Consider the following 20,487-nt stretch of genomic DNA (forward strand, 5'->3'; position numbering starts at 1 on the left):
CCCCCCAGTGTGTCTCTTAACCTCTTAGGAACAGCCACTGCCACCCAGTTTTCTGTCTTGGACAGCAGCAGATACAAGAATAATGGTACACAAGTGGCATCTACTGCCAGAACAGCTAAATCCTATAACCCTGAAGAGATGGAAAAGAAGCTTTTAGACCCCGTAGAAATATCTCACAAGCAGCCATTGGGCCCACAACGCCCTAGATGATATCCTGAAGGTTCTTTCCATGCAGAACTGAGCCTTTACTGAAGAAACCAATTGTAAGACTAAATCTCTCCCAGTCAACAGCACCCAGAGCACGCAGTGCCTGAATGACTTTTTTGGAACAGTGACTTCTCTCAAAGTCATCAAGTAGGACTGGGTTTTTACTGAGAGAATTAGTGCAGAAGTGCTAAGGAAGCCTTGCTCATGACTGAACCTGAGCAGTGCTTGATTGTGCCACAAAGTGCAGAAGAGAAACTGATGGTGCTCGGGCCTTAGGATTTTCAATTTTCCCATTTCAAACACTCTTGGATAACCTGTTTAGATTTAATGGCAGCAACAACACTGTTCTTAACTATCACTTTCAGGTTATTAATAGTCTGAAAACAACTGTCTAGGACAGTCATTTTTGACCTACGGCTGTGGCAATTGCCTTCAGTAGAAATATTCTACTGAATATTATTATCTTACATTATTAACAGCTGTTCTTTTAGTCCTCGCAAAAGAGAAGCCTTACAGAACCTCAGTCCTTCCGTTCTAAATGCTACTGAATTGAAGAAGGCTTCCACCTTTTCTTCTGGAGATGTACTGCAAGGACCAATAAACAGATCATACTTGCTGTATGCCCTGTCACTTGAAACAGAGTGTATGAGAAGTGCAGCAGACAAGTAGGTGACTTCAACAAATGTTGAAGGTTTCAACAAATGAAAAACTTACAGTAACCGCTGAAAGGTTTGTTCCTGGTATGTCTGGTTTGTTACATAGGGTAGATACACCCTGCGGAACTCAGGAGCATGTTTCAGAGCCACATCACATACATGGAAGGTGAACATGTTCTCTTCAAACTTCTCTTCCAAGTCAAAAAGGAAACTGCAGCACACAGTTGTGGTGTCATAGAAGGAGAGAGAAATATAGAGCAGTGATCAGTAGTAGCAGGAACATGTTCATTTCTTTAAAATCCAGATAGCTCACATATAAGCACAAGATAGCTCTACTTTCAGAGAGCACAGCGCCTGTACAATAACAGTTTGGGGCTAGACATCAAGGAAGAGGCAGAGGCAATATGGGTTACTGTTCCTCATTGATTCACAGAACATCCTGGTTGGAAGGAACCCAAAAAGGATAATCAAGTCCAACTCCTGTCTCCACACAGCCCCATCTAAAATTCAACCCCTATGTCAGTGAATGTTGCTGTCCAAATGCTCCTTGAACTCAGGCAGGCTTGGTGCTATACCTTCCTAGGTACTTTGTTCCTGTGCCCAACCACCCTCAGTGAAGAGACAAATACCCAACCTGACCCTCTGATGATGCAGCTCCATGCCATTCTCTTTGGTCCTGTTGCTGTCATCAGAGAGCAGAGCTCTCAGTTCCTGCTCCTCCGTTCCCTCTCATGAGAAGCTGTAGGCCACCATGAGGCCTCCTCTTCTCCAGGATGAACAATGAACCCCAGCTGCTTCTCCTATTTTTTGCCCTCTAGACCCTTTACTATCTTGATAACCATCCTTTGGAAGATCTTTAATAGCTTTATATCCATGTTACATTTTCATACAGTCATGGCACCCAAAACTGCACACAGCACTCACGGTGAGGCTATGCAGGCACAGGGCAGAACAGGACAACACCTTCCTTCAATCAGCTGTGTGATGTACCCCAGGGTACAGTCGGCCCTTTTGGCTGCCAGGACACAGTACTGACTCAGACTGAACTTATTATCAACCAGATTGCTTTCTGCAGGGCTGCTCTCCAGCTTCTTGTCTCCTAGCCTGTACATACAGTGAGGGTTGGCCTGTCCCAGGTATACAATCTGAATCTTGCAACTTTCATGCATTTGGCAACTGCCCAACCCTCCAATTAGTTCCTGAGAAGCTATATTTGCTACTTCTAAAGTTACAATCAGGAAACAATAGCAAATCAGGACATCACAAAAAAGAATTCCCTTGGTAGAAACTGAAAACACAGAGCAAACCATACCTAGACTTGCAGGAGAGAAACAGAACATAATCAAAGCTGATTCCTTGCACATGGGGTCAGGTCTATGTATTACGACTTACACTTACTTAATTTCATATTAGATATTGTCATATGATAGCTGTAACCATATCTACTTATTTTTGATTCAGGACTGTGTAGCTGCATCTTCTCTACATGTATTTTGCAAGAGTTGCATTTGGTTTGGACTGAGATCTAGTTACTTGTTTGTAGCTAGTGCCAATAAGACATGGTAGCATTTTGAACATTCTGATTCTGCAGTGATCTCTGTGTACAGTTGTATCATTTCCAGGACTTAACACCAAGATTTGCATTGTCTTGTCACCTATAAAGGTGATGTTTCCTTTGAGGGCAACATTGATAATGCAATCACAAAGTGCTATGCGCATATATATCCAACTCAAAGGTCAGTGAACACACAGAACAGGAATGAGAGATGTTACTGATAGAGACTAGTAGTTTCAAGGCTGTATTTGCACTTCATGGAGGGTATCAAATGTGGAAGTAAGGGTGCGAATCTCACCTGGCACTGACATCACGTACATCCTGAAGGCGTGAGAAAAGCCACTGACGCTCCTGATTACTGAGAATTGCTTGGAGTTCTGTTGATCGCTGGAAGTGATCCACTGCCACATTTAAACTGCGCAAGTAGGAAGCCTCAGACATTATCAACTCAAATTTGGCCTTGAGAGAAGAAAAAAGGGAGCAGAACATAAGCAGACCAGGCAAGCCTGCAAAGAATCTTACCAGGTGGACATGGGATGAAGCAAGAAAACTTTTAGTATGAGATGTGTGCAATTAATTACAAAAGAAGAGAAACTTCAGGAATGAAAGACAGCTTGTGGTACGACAAACAATAGCAACCTGTTCTAATTTTACTTTTCATTCCTTCACTCCACTTTCATTACGTCCCCTATTTTACATGCTCCCATAAATTTTCCAGCATCCACATTGCCCACGTTTTTTTTCTCCTTCATGTTACACATGCTGTTGTTTTTTTCCTCTCCCTCAGAGTTCTCCCATCCACTTTTTGGTCCCTCCCATTTTCCTTAACCTGTCACTCCATGTACCAATTTGCTGAATACATACATACATACATATTCTCATTCTCCCTCAGCCCTGTGGCACACATGGGTCAATTCTGTAAACTCACGCTAGCACAGGAACTACAATTAATTGTGGCTTTATTAGCATCTCTCATAAGCTTAAGTGTAGGAGAAAGCTCAGTCTTCTCTTTAGAATTCTCTTTTGCATCAAACTTGTTCAAAACTCTTTGTTTTCTCTTGTTCTAATTTCCTGGCATCTGTTTTCACAAAGTTACCGAAAAAAAATTTCATCTTATTTCTGTGCTTCTTTTAACACAGAGCAGAACTTCAGCACTGTACTATTTCATAAGCATAGACACCACATTCCCAAGCTGCTTACAAGAGAACCAACCACTGCATTCCCACATTAGGCATTTTTGCTCTCCACTTAAACCACCATCCTCTATCCTCCTTGACTACAAGCCACCTACCTACCTTATCACATCTATCCATTACCTCTTGCAGCTTCTGCTCATCACGGGACATATTGAGTAGCAATCTGCTGCCACGGATCATGGGGATATCCTGCCAGAGGGATGCGTTTGATGACACTGACAGACGTTGCAAGTATGAGTCCTGAGGAGATAACACTTTCCTTCGCAGCCTCGGGGAGCTTGGCAAATTTGATTCTGTATCCTCTGCAAAAGAATCCACTCTCTTCTGGCTTTGAATGGCCTTGTTCAGAACCACATCACTGTACTCCTGATACAGCAACCTTGCTGTGAAGAGAGGTATATATTTTTATACTTTCTATGGCAGCTACCTGCCCTCTACTTATGTCTGGAGAAAACTGTTAGGATAACATTAAACCATATGTATCTATTATCAGCTGAGTGGTGACCATGACTCTGGCTTCACTGCCACCACTAAACACTCCTTTCTAATGCTCCCAAGTGACAAAAGCCACAGCAAAGGTAGGAGATGACAGAGGATAGGGGTCTGCCATAGCACTTAAAGCAGAAGGTACTTACAGGAGTTAATGAGTTTGGAGTGCCGACGTTTGAAGGTCTCCATTGTATCTGCAGGTTTCTTTTCTCTGTCAGGGAGTAAGGATTTGCAAACACAGAGAAAATGAAGAGCACAGTGCCAGTGATGGATAACCTAAATCTTAGTAATGAATCTGGTACAACAAGGCCCTCTCTTTCCAACAAGCTCAAGTTCCACATGCTTTACTTTAGAAAGAACAAAATTTGGCTTGATGGAAATACTATCCACAGGACAGAAATACTTCTGCTGCAATGGAGTCCTCTCCTACAGAACATGGATAGGAATACAGCTGTAAGTCACCATATCATAGTTTTCTACCTATTATCTTCATTTTGGCCCCTCAGAAACAATGGTAGAGCAACAAGTATCTGTGTTATGCAGGCACGAGGCCAAAATCAATGGAGCCTTTAAGATACTTACCGCAATATAACTGCTTCTGAACTGATTGGTGGTTCCCTGTGCACCTTGTGTGCTTCTTCCTCTGAAGGAACGGGATAGACTTCTGTACATAAGATAATTAGAAGGTAAACACAAATACAAATGTGGAGTCAAGCGAGAATCCTGAACAGATACCATTATCCATGCAGCAGTCTTAAGTCTACAGTACAAATGCCCTCCTGAACTTTATTTCTGTTTTTTGTAATTCGCGGCATTACTTACACTTTAGATCTATTACTTAGTCAAGTTTGCTTTCCATACCAATAAGAAGGCTGACACTTTCAGAAGTGACAGTAACTCTAAGAGCATTGACTTTCAGTTGCCAAAATGAAGATCTTCATACTGCCTGCAGGTCCTATATTTGTAAGCTGCCTTTTCCTTTTCAGCAACTCGGGCCAGGTACCTGAGGATCTATGGACACAAAGTTACTCATTGTGTCTTGCTTTTGCAGATGTTGAGCTCCAAAAACTCCAGGCAACATCCAGGATAGAAACACCAAACGCCTCACAAAAATCACACATTTCCAGAGCCTTCTAAAGGATGACACCTGGTGGATTCTGCATGAGAATGATTTGTGTTATCCAAAATTTGCATTTATGTGCCCTGACTGCTTACAAACTGCTGTTCGAGTCAGTGTCTATTTATATAAAATGAAGAAAATGTGGGCTTCTCTCTTATTCTGTGAGAGGAAATAATGTAAATAGGGAGTGAAGAAATTACACATAAATTCATCAGAAGCAGAAAGAGGAAGTGAGACTAGAGACTGAGCTGTAAATGTAAGTTAGAGAGAACCACTGCCTTGAATGTTTTAAAAATATTGAAAAAATGAAGAATTTTTTGAGCGTGCTGCCAAACTCTTTGCAACCCTCAGCCATTCTCTCCTTTTCCTCCATAACAGATAACATAACAGAACTCTAGCATATTGAGAAGCTTGGAAAATAAACTTATTAATTTTGAGGAAAAGCAAGTATGTTTAAAATATTATATGAGTGCTGCTCCAAAAGTATTGCCTTCTATTTTATTATGCTGGCCCACAACATCCAAGGCAGATCATGATGGTATGGCAGTAGAGATTCAACCTTTCCACCAATACTGTTATATTTTGTTGCCATGTGACAGATGGCAGCAGAGGGCTTTCTAACAAAGTTGCTTCATATGCTCCAGATCAGGTGCCAAAATGTGGAATTGAACTCTTCAGTGCAGAAAAAAATTCATACACTGATATTCATTGATGTTTGCTCATATTTATGAAGACCAAACAGTGGATGTTAGCAAAGCAAGGCAGTGGGTGATGTGTTGAAGCAGGTACAACAGAGAGTCACCTCTGCTAGTAAAGACTTTACATCATGCAGGTACTCATTCATCACTGGCAAAAATGCATAGCTAGTGGCAGTGGCTATATTGAAAAACTATTTTATAGCTGAGAATTAGCTCTATCAAATAGCATTATTGTACTCTTTGTTGTAGTTTACATGAGAACAAATGGGAGGCATTACTTTCAGTGTAACCCATGTACATGTAGAATATAGTAAGGAACAGACAGGCATATGAGAGCAAGTACTGTCTGAAAGAGCTGCACTACAGAAAACACAAGTTTTCCATTAATAACTTCAGTCATTTGGCTTCTGTTCAAGTCAGGATTTTAGACTTGACAAATTTGCTTCATTATCTGTAATCTCAGAGTTTGCATTCTTAGGAAGAAATCTCTTTCAAAAGGTCAGATTGGAGACTAAAGGTGCCAGCTGCAAAATGAAGGATGGTAGGAAATAAACAAGGGGCTAATACATGCCATAATATGAACAGGCTGCCAAGGACATGTGTACACTTTTACTACTTAGAAAAGGGCTGTTATTTAAGTGCAACAAAACACAATGGCTGTATGATGGCAGCAAAGGTAATTAACAGCTGCAAACAGCCCCACAAAACAGCCAACTCTAGCAAGTAGGCTAAAATTGCTCATGTTACTGGGTAAGGGCAGCAGATCAATAAACTCAGTGAAGGAACAGGAAGTGAAATAAGGTCTCTGCTGCATGTTTTGGGGCAAGCAGGGGAACTAAGTCCCCATGTGTGCAGGAAGGGGTAGCAGACAGAAGCTTGGAAGAGAGCTATGTAATAGCAGGCTGGAGTTGCACAAGGGGCTGCAGTTCCACGTATTGCCAGAAATGCACAAAAGCATTGCCATACTTTCAACTCTCATGACTTTGTATCATATCACCTATTTAACTTTTGATATCTGCATTAAGTTTTGCAAAGGGAAGAAAAGTAGGTGAAGATGGAGGATGGACTCACCATGTACCACATCTGGTGGTACAGATATCCTCTTCAGGCCCTGCCGGTGCCAGTCCTTGCTTTTCACTCTATGCTTACTCAGACTTCCTTGACTGGATCTTGGTGCTTGTACAACTACCCCAATTGTTTTTTTGTCTGCCCAGCTTGATGATTTTTCCAAAGGTAAATGTTTGGGTACTTCTTCCTTTAACTGAGACACCACACAGTGTTCTTCTTCTTGTCCTTCTAGCCTTTGCTTGACTCTCCCCTCACTTTCTATTTCCTCTGTAATTGCTGGTGGAGCTTGGATGTTCTTTGTGTCCACACCAAAGAGGTCTGTCCGCTGCTCCCACTGTAGCTCTCCTGGTAACTCATCTTCTTGGCAGGGTGTTTGAGTGATTGGTGGTGATGGAGGGCTCAGCTGGAGAAAGTGAATTGGATTGGTGAATGCTAGCATTGGAAGGGACTGTACAGAGTCTCTGCTCTTGGAGTTTGTGAATGTTTCCAAATCTTCCAGTGAGGACCAAGAAAGGTGGTCAGGTGAGGATTTTCCATGCTGTATACCCATGTGCTGAATCACTGTTTCAGTGCTGGTGTCAGAACAGCTGGTCAGTGCCTCATTTCCAACAGCAAAAAAGTCCTTGGCCAACAAACTCACCCCAGAGACATCAGAAGCCTCTGTATCCTGGGTACCCAAGTCACAGAGATTGTGCTCTTTAGTTGCTGGAACAAATACATGTTTGTCTATTAGACATGTATCAGAAGAGTTGACAGGGTTAGTATCAGATACAATAGTAGCAGTCCTTAGAGAACGGCTTCTAGCAAGGGCTACTAAATCATGATCATCTATATTACAGTTTAGATGTGGCCCAGAGTGTGGTACAGGAGTCAGTGTCTTGTAACTCTCAAGGGCTAGAGGCTGGACACAGTGATCAGCATTAAGTGCAGGGGCCTGAGCTTGAACAGGGCTTGAGACATGGTGTTTGGCATCAGGCTCAGACAACAGAGTTAGGGCTGTGTTAGGCATAGGAGACAGAGGCTGTCCTCCCTGGTTCACAGCAAGGACCATATCTCCTTCAGGGGGCCAAGCTAGGGAGTTCAGGATGCTTGAGATTCTAGATCCAGGATTCCAGTGAGACTGATCAAGTAAAGGTACCTGTTGTGCTTTGTGAAACACGTTTGCTTCAGTTTCATTTTCTTGCATAATGGCACTTTCTTCTGGTGGAGGCTGGTACTGCAGAATTGTTTCTGGTTGGTTCAGGGGGTTGGAAGTCCTCCTCTGTGTTTGAGGAGGAGGCTCTGCAATTAAAAACAGAGTTTTTCTGTTCCCAGGAGGGCTCTTCTCTGCAGGAAGAGAGCTTGTATACGCTACAGAGAAAGAAGATGAGCCACTAAGGTCTTCATGAAAATCTTCCTCAGGAGCAAGCAGTTCATAGGAACCACTGTCCTCCTCTGGATCAGCAGTTAAAACAATAGTTTCCACTGATGCCAAGTCCTGTATGCACACAGAAAGAGCTTGGTTAGCATGCTTCTCTATAGAGTATGGCAATTTGTTCAGGCTGGAACCAGGACAGTCCTCAGGGTTCACCAGGCCCCCTCCACTGGCATCCTCTTGCTGTGGGCCAGACACTGAAGCCACAGAGGTGAGCTCTACGGGTAAATCTGAAACAAAGTCACAAACCTCAGCTTTTTGTAAGTTTTCTGCAACGGGATGAGGATCCACAGGATCAGTTGGGTCCATCTTCTCAGTACCAGTGGAAAAACATACTGCAGCAGAAGCCTCTGGGTTCTCTATGCTAGAAAGTGCTGCCACTCTTGCACAGTGTGGTGCTTCCCTTTTGTCAAATATCTGGACAGTCTTTCCAGGTTCGCCACTGTGCTCACCCTCCCCGCCCAGCCTTATCTTGTCATCCCAGTCAACTTCTACACTATCTTGATTGCTGATGGAAAAATGGACAGAGTCTTTCAGCTCTTCCAGGTCAGAGATATGGCACATGTGCAGAGGCACCACTGGAATTTCACCCACTAGGTTCACACTCTCTGATGGGAAAGGGATGGCAGAAGGTGTCTGACATCTAGAACCAACTGCAGTGACATGAGCTTTGAGCAGCACACTCTTACCAAGACACTCTCTCATGAAGTCACATTCCCCAGGAGGTGCGGTTCGAGTTTGCTCAGCCAAAAAAAAATTTTCCAAACAACAGAAGTCCACTTTATGCCTAGGCATATAAAGTGACTCTGAAAGGAGAGCTGATGACAGAGTCTTCAGTTTGAGCTCTTCCCCCCACAGTTGTTCCTGTTCATTGTGTTCCTTTTCTTCTTGATTTTTGGGCTTCAAAAAATTTCCTTCTTCTTGCATGTTCTGGTCTTCGCACTCTTTCTTTTGTTCCTGCTGAAGTTCAGACACTGTTTCTTCCTGTGCTGTTTCCTTATGTTGTGAAGTATTTGCTTGTTTAACTTTTTTAGCAGTATTCTTTATGTAGAAAGCACATGATACTGAAGAAGTAGGTCTGCTGTCCGTTTTTCTGCAATCATCTTCAAGATGAATGCATTTAGAAATGGATGAGTTTTCTTTAGGAATCGTTACTGTTCCCTGGTCTTTGAACATCTTGCTATTCCTCATTTCACAAGCTGAGAGGTTTCCTCCTGCTTGTAGTGAGCTTACTGAGCTTACTTGGCTGTCATCTGTTAAGGTGGAAGACAACTGATAGGAAGACCCCATATATTCTTCCCAGCTCTGGAGCGCTCTACTGCTTTCCTTACCATCTTCATAAGTATAAAGTTCAGCCATGTCCTCTGCTGTTACCTCTATGGTAGGCTGTTCACCAGTTGCCAGTGACACCTTTTTGCTGCTTTGCTTCTGCTCTGCACTAGCATCAATCTCCTGCAAAGACCCTACATTACCCAAAGATGGCTCAGCCTTATAGTGCCCCTCTGAAATGGTTTTACAAACCAAGAAGCATTTAGGTACCTCTCTCTGAGAGGAAATGTCATCAGCCAAAGGAGATTTTTGATACTGGGCCTGAAGGTCTGAGTCATGAAAAGCCAGTTCTGTCTGGGACTGAGAACATTCAGTGCTGAGGTCCACAGGCTGTGGGATGGCATTGCCAGTAGTTGGTCCATCCTGGATTGGGCTAAGATAGGAAAAGTCCTGGTTGCTTTCCAGGTCAGCCAACTCCCCTAGCTTAAGTTTCAGTGAACAATCCAGTCCACCCTCTGAAATCATTTCTCCCTCCCATTCTGAGAGTCTCTTCTGAGGACCTGCATCATCATGCTCTTGTTCCAGTCCTGCTGGCACTTTTTGTACAGGGTTTGAGGGTCTGCCTGGCATTTCTGCTGCTTCCCCTGGAGCAGAAAGACAGTCCTGAAGTGTGCTGAGCTCTTCTCCCTCTGCAGAATCCAGTGGGCTGATGCTCATTTCAACTGATGCATGAGGGGCATGAAGCTCTCTTTCAGATACTGCAGATTTCCAGGTTTCTCAGCAATGTTGCAAGCTTCCAAGGGAGTGGTACTTCTCTTGCTGATTTCTTCAGAGACCATCCATGATTCATTCAGTTAAAAAAATAAATAAAGAAATAATTTTTCTGTTAGTACTGCAGAATGATTTAGTAGAACTAATTAGTTTAAGAGACTTAAAAAACAGATACTACTGCTGATGAGGGGAAAGAAAACAAAAGACATATTTTAGTCAATTGACAAGTGTAGAGAATCATAGAATTACAAGGTTGGAAAGGACCTACAAGATCATCTAGTCCAACCATCCTCCCATTACCATTTCTACCACAAGCCACTAAACCATACCTCATAGCTCCTCATCTAGACACCTCTTGAACACCACCAAGGACGGCGACTCCACTACAGTATCACAGTATCACAGTATTGTGCAAGTTGGAAGGGACCTTAGAGATCATCGAGTCCAACTCCCAGGATTTGAGCCTTTCTGTGTAGCAGAACAGCATTTCTACCACTTGCGCCACAGGGGGGATTTGAACCCTGTGTCTCCAGTGTTGCAAGCAGCACCTTATACCACTGCGCCACCAGGGGGCACACCACCTCCCTGAGCAGCCTGTTCCAGTGCCTGACCACTCTCTGAGAGAAAAAGTTTTTTCTTATGCCTAATCTAAACCTCATCTGGTGCAACTTGTGGCCATTTCCTAAGGTCCTGTTTGTTGCCTGGGAGAAGAGGCCAGAGCCCTCCTCATCGCATCAGGAAGCTGTAGAGTGCAATGAGGTTTCCCCTGAGCCTCCCCTTCTCCAGACTGTACAATCCCAGCTCCCACACTGCATAGGTGGAGAGAGTACTCCTGATGCACACGGACATAACTACAGATTACAAAGAGAAACAAAATGAAAATTCAGATTATTAAAATGTAAAAATCTCAGGATTGTTGGACAGTTTCTCTAAGGACATAGCGGAATTTCCTATCCATTACTGCATTTGAAGTTCAGATATGACATTTGAGAAACGTCTATGGAAAGGACGGTAGAATCTGATTCATTGCTTTACTTTTTCTGGATTCTGTCTATCCCATGATTCACCACCTCAAATTTAAAAGATGCAAGAAATAGACAAACCTGAGTGGCTTCCCTCCTTTCTTTGGCTTCGGGGATGTGCTCCCTCACTTTCCATGCTTTCTTCCCTATTTTCAATTCCCTGCTTATCAGAAATGGATAGTCACAGTACCAGGCCAAACTGACCTGTAAACTGTTGACACTGCTTCACATGCCTATCAGGTACACCTACAGTCATGCTAGAGTCTGTAAATTAGCTGTCAAGGACCTGCTGCAACATGTAACAGCAGTGAAAATTTCTCCCTGAACAAAGCTTCATTGTTCTCCTCCTTCATTCAGTCAAGGTTTCTAGACACATAGTCCTGCATCTTTTGATCAAACAAACCAGTCCACACTTCTTCAAATAAAAACCTACTAACTGTTTAGCAGCAGAATAGCTCTAAGGCACGAGCTGGAGAGTTTGCAGAGTTCATTAAATATACTTTTTCTCTCTCTGGTTCTCTATCTTCCCTACAACTTTAAGATTACAGAGGGTTTTTTTTCAGAATTTCAACTACTATTGTGCAATGGAGGGGAACAACAATTTCAACTAGGGAGACTCACAGAGAAAGAAAAGTCTCTGCTAGGAAAGAGTAGTCTTTGAGATCAATGACAATTTAATTGTGCTTATTCCACACAGAAGGTAAAAGCATTAGAGGCATGATTATATCTGGACTAATTGCCCCATCCAGCTCCATGGTAAGGACATACCTGACCTTTAAGGTGGTTTTGCTAATACTTTCCCTTATGTCAAGTGAAACAGAATACCTCCTCTGAAATCAGTGAGTCCAGAACTGAAACATATATATATACACATATATATTTATATATACATACATATCTCAATTATACAGTTACAGAGTACTCTGAAGTGGAAGGGGCCCACAAGGATTGCTAAGTCCAACTCCTAGCTCTACACAAAACCACTCCAAACTTAAATCGTACTTCTGAGAGCACTGAACATGTGCTTTATGAACTCCATCAGCTTAGTGCCATCACCACTGTCCTGTGGAGCCTGTTCCAGTAGCCAACCATCCTCCCAGCTGAGAACCTTTTCCAAATGTCCAATCTGATCCTCCCTGATGCAGCTTCAAATGATATTTCATCATTTTAAGGCTTAGAAAAATGAAAACAAACAAACAGAGTTCATCAGTTAACTTTGTTCCTTTTGAGTCCTTTGTTCCTTTTGAGTACTATGTTCAGTTTTGGGCACAAGAAAGAAAATGTTCAGTTTTCAGCACAAGAAAGACATGGAGGTACTGGAGCAGGTACAGAGAAGGGCAACAAGGCTCGTGAAGGGCTTGGAGAATCAGTCCTACAAGGAGAGGCTAAGGAAGCTGGGGTTGTTTAGTCTGAGGAAGAGGATGCTGAGGGGAGACCTTATCGCCCTCTTCCAGTACCTGAAAGGTTCTTACAGTCAGAGTGGGGCAGGTCTCTTCTCACTAGTGACATGTGACAGGACGAGGGGAAATGGCCTCAAGTTGCACCAGGGCAAGTTTAGGTTGGATATTAGGAAGAACTTCTTTACAGAAAGGGTAGTTAGGTACTGGAATAGGCTCCCCAGGGAGGTAATTGAATCGCCATCCCTGGATGTGTTTAAGAGCCGTTTGGATGTGGTACTCAGGGATATGATTTAGTGGAGGGTTTTTAAGTTAGGGTACTGGTTAAGCTGCGGTTGGACTTGATGATCTTCAAGGTCTTTTCCAATCTGGGTAGTTCTATGATTCTATGATTCTTTTTTCCCCCATGTTTGTTTTGTGGGTTTTCTCTTTTGAAAACTTCTTTTCTCCAAAATCAGGTAAAAACAGATTATTTAGCATTTGGATTTTTTAAATTGAGAATAGTCGTAAATATTTAAAACATACTGCTTGTTGAAATTATAAACTGACAGGTTCATTCAAAATCCCAGAGGGCTTTTGTTGTATCTTATTGCTTCCAGTGATGATAAATTATCTTTTACAAGTGTCAGAAAGTATCTCCAGTAAAGAAACATAGAGCTTGGCAGAGCCCAGAAAGCAGCAACTTGTAATGAGGCCACTTTGTCCAAGGCAGGATCAACTTACAACTAAAACATCCCCGAGAGATATGTTTGTGCTCCTGTAACAAAGGCTCCATGATCATGCCACAATAGTCATGCTACACTAACTAATCTAACTTTTTAGTTAGCTTACACTATCTACACTATCTAACTTTTTAGTTCTTCCTATTAACTTTAGCATCCTTGCTACATGACTAGAATGCTGTTTACCACAAGATGGGCTCCCTAGGAGCATGAATATTTAAGGAGGTAGGTGGACCTAGACACAGGCCAGTATCTAAGGAATGTTTAATACTGCTAAAGATGGGATGGTCTAGAAAGGTCTGAAAGATCCTCCAACTCAAGCCAATTCAATTTGAGAGAAAAAACTACAACTGTAAGAGGGCAATGGGCAGCAGTTAACAGTGAACTTCTTGCATTAAGTCAGTTTCCTCTCTCCCGATTCTGTTGGCAAGGGATTTGGATGGGTGAAAGTCCGAGTTTGAAGTTGTGTCTGGTACAATTCCACAATGATATTGGGAGACAGCAGGTTACAGTTAGGTGTATAGCACATCAACACTGGAAGCTGCCAATAAGATCTTTCTCATCAAATTGCTGCCAGGAGTTCTGCACCTCAGGGAGAAAAGTTTGGGGATATGATGCAGGAGAAAGGATGGGCATACTTTCTGGATACTCAGTAGTGACGACCCTATGTATCTGTTGAGGGAAACAGGTAAGCTCATGCTTGAAGTCTGGTACACTGTTGTAAAAGACATGTCTCTGCAACAAGGACTTCATTGAGATGGGGAAAAAATAATAACCTCTACTACATCTGCAGGGAACACATATAGAATCTACATACCTGCAATTATTTTAGAGAATCTCAATATAGCACTGCATTCTTATGCTAACTACAGCCTGCTTCTCCTCCAGAAAATAGCCAAGGAAACTCCCAGGAGCTGGGCTAGCCAAAGTACATTTTCAATTAGCATTTGTAGTAGGAGGCCAATAACACAACAGACAAGCACACAGAAACCTCTCTGACAAATGCACTATTTCTGCAAGCTATGCAAACTCTCCAAGAAACCTCAACTTCACCACTGTTGGGACTGCTTGTCTTTTCACATTCTCTTTTGGGTCAGATGTTCAGTGTGTCATCTCTCCCTTGTGCATTCTGAAATAACTTAAGTCTGATGGCCCCTGTATAGATAAAGCTAGCCACAATTTTTTTGCCAAGAGGACCTGAAAAACCAGAATTTCAGAGCTTGCATGCACACAACAGTGCACAGTGATGCTAACTGATGCTAGGTGCTGTATGGGAAACTGTTAATCACAGCCTGAACCTCTGATTAACCATCTGAGGCAAGTGTTGGGTCAGCTGTGGGAGCATAGGTGAAGGTAATTAATTCAGCTGTGCTCCCAAAAGGGGTGGAGCTTGACTCCACCTCTCCTAGATTTCATTTAAGGGCTGACCACCACTAAGGCAGTATCTCTTTATGGAGATCACTTCTTTGTGGAGTTCTAGTGGCAAGCCTCAACGTTTTCCATCTTGACTGAAGGCCTCAGAGTAGGTGAGGTTTTTCCTATAGATAACCTCTGACTATTTACAATTATTCTTGTACTATTCCAACTGTACATTACTATTCTTGCATTATTCCAACTGTACAGATGCAAAACAACTACAAGCTGAAAATGAAAGGGTGTAGTGAGCTGCACAGCAGCATGGGAGGGGAAAAAAAGGGGTAGTACTTGATTTTACTGCAACAGGGGGCATTAAATTCAAGAGTGGAAGGGTGAGCAAGGTGGCCAGCTACTCAAAACTAGACAGCAGTGAAAGCACTAGAGGACAAAGCAATTGCTATGATGGTACATGTTTATGCAAAGTTTTCCCAGGTTACAAAAAGCAACTTAGCGGTCTTCCTTCCAGTGTGTGTCAATTACCTGGATGGAAATGATAAACTTTTCAGTTTTTAAACAAGTACTCACCTTCCCTCCCCAAACAAGAAATAAGTGCTGTCAACCACACACAAGCTCTAGTTAGCCAGGAAACAAGGCCCAACTATTCCATGGAATTAAACAGAGCACAAATTCTAAGAAAGCCAAGAGTTAGATGAGCGCTGAGATCCTCCTCCTGCCAACCTGGGGATGGACCCCACCTCCTGTGCCCTCGTCTTGCCTTCCCTCTGCAGAGGAGCTGGAGGTGCTTCCAGCCAGCTTGCCAGCCTGTGCCAGGGCAGAGAGGTGGGAGCACACGGTGCATACACCCATGCTGGTATAAACAGACTCACACCTGAGAAAGCCCTGCCCTGCAATTACAGGCCTGACAACTGGAGGTGTACTAACATGTACTACTAGCTGGGTTGTCTGCCTGTTCTACTGGCCCTCTGCAGCTCACAAGGTCTGCAGGAGCCTTACTGCCTTTCCTATGAGGTGGTGAACAGATGTCTGGCCCCAGCTGGGCTGCCACACAGCTGAAGCATACTTCAAAGGGGTCAGGATAGCAGAGGCTGGCTCACTCTACCCTCCTCCATACAAAATCCAGACCTGTATAAGAAATCTCCCCTTCTACCTGGAGGCTGCACATCCTTAAGTTTGGTCAGGCACTCAAGAAAAAAAAAAAAAAACTCAGTGCAGTACCCAGGGCTGTGCTAGCACAAAGCCTATCCCACCACAAGACTCAATTTTTAGTGGGCTGTTCCCCAGAAGGGCATTCCTATAACTGAACACCTCATTTAAATCCACTTCCACAACACAGTGCTTCTTGTGCAAGGCCTACTGCATATCTGTATCTGCAATAAATAATTAAATACATGTTATAAACAAAGGAAACTACATCACTACCACCACCAACAAAAAACAGCAGAAAATGAATATCAGGCTGGGTATTTGTGATCTTCATGAACCAGAGCCATCTGGTTCATTTTAAGCATAGATTCAGCTTCATATTCATAAAAGCACTGGATAAGTTTTGACACTTTGTAATCTTTAGTACAGTCTTTAAGAATAAGCAGGAACAGTACACAGTGCTCACTGTCATGGCTTAGCAGTAAGATTGGTCTCAGAGAGGAAGTATTCCCTTCAGTGAAAGCAGTGTACAGTCACTTCCAGTTGCACCACACAGGTATCTCTACAAACAACAAAACAACCAACAGAAACACCTGGTGCCCAAAAGGAAGCAAGGACTTCTGAAATGTATACTATGATGAGCTGTCTTATTTCTGGAGGCATGCTACACACATTCCTAGACTGAAGTTTTGCTATAAACTACAGGAGTTTCAGTTTCTTTGTAAACAAAAGTGTTTCAGAACCTAGATGGGAGAGGATCACTAGCTAGCTGCAGAAATTTCAGTCCCTTACTGCATTACAGAAACATGAGCTCACGTTGCTGTTTTTGAGTCTCAGATTAAAGAATGCTAATGTTTATACCAAACCACTTTGACATATATAAATGCCATTAAAACATCAAAGAGCTTGGAAACAGAATTGAAAGCTTGGCCTTGCCCCAGAGGCTCAGTGAAATCATTGCTAAGCACAATCACTGCCCCATTACCTGTACCAGTCATAAGTACAGCTAAGCTATGGACAGATAAGGACCAACAACATTCAACAACCTCAACAAACAGTCCTCTCTTGCAGGAAGGGCATCTGAAGTTACCTTGTCTGATGTTCTTGGAAAAAACATAAGTTTTCACAACTGGATCAAATTCCATAATAGAACAGTTAGATTTCTTGCTTCCAGTAGTGATAGTGCCAGAGCCTTAACAGAATGGAAGATACAAAGTTGGAACATTTAATCAGTACAAGACAAATGGTAAGCTATACAGCAAAATACACTCAGCCATCAAGGCACTGGTAAAACAGTGTTTTTATGTCAATATAGGTGAAGTGTATTCTTTGTAATTTAAACAGTTCCTAGTAATAGCAACAAAACTCCATCACACTGTGCTAACAGCTTCAGCCAGCACAACTACCATATCCACAGCAGAAAAACATGGCACGTATTTGGCTTCAATATTAAAAGTAACATCAAATAGAAATACAAATAAAATACTGTTCTTTTTTACATTTGATATAGCAACTATTTTTTCTTAAATCTTAAAGTAATTTGTCCTCATTTCATGCTTTCAGAATACATGCTTTCATTCACTGTTCCCCACAGCATTTTTATTGTTTTATTACTCTAGTAATCAGAGTTAATGAAAAAGGTGAAAATAGTTTTGAGACATATATGATAGCCAACAATACTTGCAATACTGCAGCACTGATGCTCCTTTGTACAGAAACCTGCAGCTAAAGAAAAAAAAAAAAAAAAGTCTATCCAAAAGGAATGTAGTGATGTATGTCTGGAAAACAGGATTTGTAAAACCTTTCTCTAAAGTTACTTTTCAGTGAACTAACTGATTTTTCTTAGACAGTTAACTGGCGAACTTAGACTGAAGAAGCACAATGGGAAGTTTGCTTTTGGAAGCAAAAAGTATTACATATAAATAAAACGTTTCAAACAATGTAAATATGGGAAAGCACCAGTGAGGACCCCATCCCTCTCCCCATGGAAAAACAGCATCACATACCCAATGCCACAGGAGTTGTGTGGGTGCCGAATAGGAAGGTACTAATGCAAAGACATGGAGTCCCACTTCCTAGAATCATGCGTTTATGCAAGAATTCTGGCTTACAATCAAGAAAAAATTATGTCTGGCCTCTACAGGAGTAGAAAAAGCCTGAGAGGGAAGAAAAAAAAAAAAAAAAAAAAAAGTATGGCTCAAAGACAAGATCTTGCTGTTTGGTTTTGTCCTAGCCTTTTAAGCCAAAAAATGTTAAGGCTTCCTTCCTGAATAATTAGAACAGAGGGTATACAGGTCCCAGTGAATTTAGATTAGAACTCAATATGATATGATTAAGGAAAAAAAAAAAAAAAAAAAAAAAAAAAAAGGAAGGGCAGGGTAAGGAAGGAAGCAAGAAGGGGAAAAAATTGGAAAAACATGAACAAGATTGTACTATTTCAACACACAGAATACCTGCTTAGAAATATTGCTAGCTTCTCTATCATTAACTAATTACAGTATTTTTCCTACAGTAATAATTAAATGAGTTTAAATGTGTAAGGAACAATTTCAGACATTTTATTCCTTCCTCCATCTATTTTCATTCTTTTGAATATGAATGAAAAGGCAAAATCTGCTTCACATCATCACCTTCCAAAATCTCTTAAAATAGTATTGTTTTACACCTCCACAGCTCTTCAACTAAACAGTTTAAACCCTGAGACTGCCCTCTGGCAGTCTCTGAAGAAAACCACTCCAACTCTTGACTGGCCTGTTCTCTCTGTCCTCAGCCTTACAGCACACAGAACTGCCGCTCTTTCTCTTCCCAGGCCACACCCCTCCAAAAAGGAATACAGAGAAGTCAGTCCTTTGTGCCCTAAATTCACCCCAAGCTTACAATTTCAGTATGCTAGTGAGAAACTAGAACATGAAACAATTTGTGTCCTAACAGTCATCATGACTAATTGTTTAATAGAGAGTTTTTATCATTTCCTCTACCTCTTTTATAACACTACTACACAATAACGTCAAGCTAAGGAATTCAAAGTCCGTGACATATTTGGATCCATCAACCTACACAAGTATGCATACTATATTCTAATTAAGTCTGTGCATACTTCAGCATGAATAAGTAACTTCCCCTGGAAAGTTACAGGCAGTAGTTAACGAAATCAAAGACTCAGCTTTCCCATTATCTGCTAAAACTTTGACCTGTGGGGCATAAATAAACACACAAACTCTCTCTCCCAGACTCAATGGAGTTCAGCAGAGTTAAGCTTCAGATAGCTTTCTGTCCTAACTCCTGACACTGACCATCAGACTCACCTACACCATATTATCAGACTTGTCATATGGCAAACAATTTTGCTGCACTTATTGGTCACTGCAGGCAACAGCATAGCATGCAGTCTGGTACAGTAGTTCTGCCTTGAGAAAGCCAAGATCTACAGGGGTGTCTGAAGGGAGAGGATCAGGATAGTATAAAAGAAAGAGCTGGTGTAGTCCATAGACCATGACAGAAAGGGAGGGAAGTCAAAACACTCTTCTCAAATGTACTTCCATATGGAGAACAGATCTTCCATCTTTCCTCTGCCAGTCTTGTGAACCTGGCTCAAAGAACAATTCATTGCTGACAATTAACAAACCCTGCACCTCTCATGTGTCACAGAGAATCAGTGGTCAGGTAGCAGCAAGAAGCAATTTCTGCACATCACCTGCTCTACAGAGCACACATGATGCTGAGAGCTAACACTGCAGCAAGTCAGGTCTCACCCTCACAGTCACAGGGCAGGAGGGTTTAACAGCCCATGTCCAGCCACTGTTCCACAGGTCTTTGTCTTTGCTCAGTTTCAGGTTTGCATTCTATCTGGCTATGATTGCCTGCCACAGGACTGAAGTACAAGCTCATTATTTCAGTATGCTAGAGAGAACAATCACAGCGACACATCATGAGATAACAAACCACCTGTCACCCTTGGCATAAACAGGAGTTACAATAGGTGATCTTAGACCTGCTCTCAAGAAACAATCACAGTAGAGAAAGAATGATCACAGCTATAGTCGTAGCAGGAATTAGCGATGTTACTGCTTTTTGTTTCACAAACACCCTGCACAACAAATGTTTATGTACTCCTGCACTGCTAGCATTTGCCCTACTAAAAGGTGATCAAGATGCACCAGTACAGCAGTTGTATCAAGCCATGCTTCAATCTACATCTACAGCTTGTGAACAGTTACAATTGTGGTCATCCACAAATTTCAAGTTGATGAGTCCACAAAGGGTGACATCAGTAACATAATGGGAAATGGAACTTGGAACATTAGAATAGTAGGAGCTCTCATTCTTTCAGTTGCCTACTGTTATCATTTGATTTAAAAAAAAAAATAAAAAAAAAAAAAATCT

At 42.1% G+C, this 20,487-nt stretch overlaps 1 protein-coding gene across 3 annotated transcripts in view; it reads right to left on the minus strand.

Moving 5' to 3' along the window:
* The window catches only part of ARHGEF5 (Rho guanine nucleotide exchange factor 5), a 36,586-nt gene that overhangs the window by 8,126 nt on the left and 7,973 nt on the right, over window positions 1–20,487 (minus strand). For all 3 annotated transcript variants that reach the window (XR_011902638.1, XM_072326940.1, XM_072326939.1), the window contains exons 2-7: window positions 6,993–10,498; window positions 4,686–4,767; window positions 4,250–4,314; window positions 3,735–3,997; window positions 2,717–2,877; window positions 922–1,074 (exon numbers count right to left, since the gene is read on the minus strand). Coding sequence is in view for 2 of the 3 variants with exons in the window: in XM_072326940.1 (XP_072183041.1) it covers window positions 922–1,074; window positions 2,717–2,877; window positions 3,735–3,997; window positions 4,250–4,314; window positions 4,686–4,767; window positions 6,993–10,389 (4,121 nt within the window). In the remaining variant the exon portion in view is untranslated. The remainder of the gene's footprint in view (window positions 1–921; window positions 1,075–2,716; window positions 2,878–3,734; window positions 3,998–4,249; window positions 4,315–4,685; window positions 4,768–6,992; window positions 10,499–20,487) is intronic.

The sequence above is a fragment of the Excalfactoria chinensis genome, chromosome 1, assembly GCF_039878825.1.
Source record: "Excalfactoria chinensis isolate bCotChi1 chromosome 1, bCotChi1.hap2, whole genome shotgun sequence".
Taxonomy (NCBI): Eukaryota; Metazoa; Chordata; class Aves; order Galliformes; family Phasianidae; genus Excalfactoria; species Excalfactoria chinensis.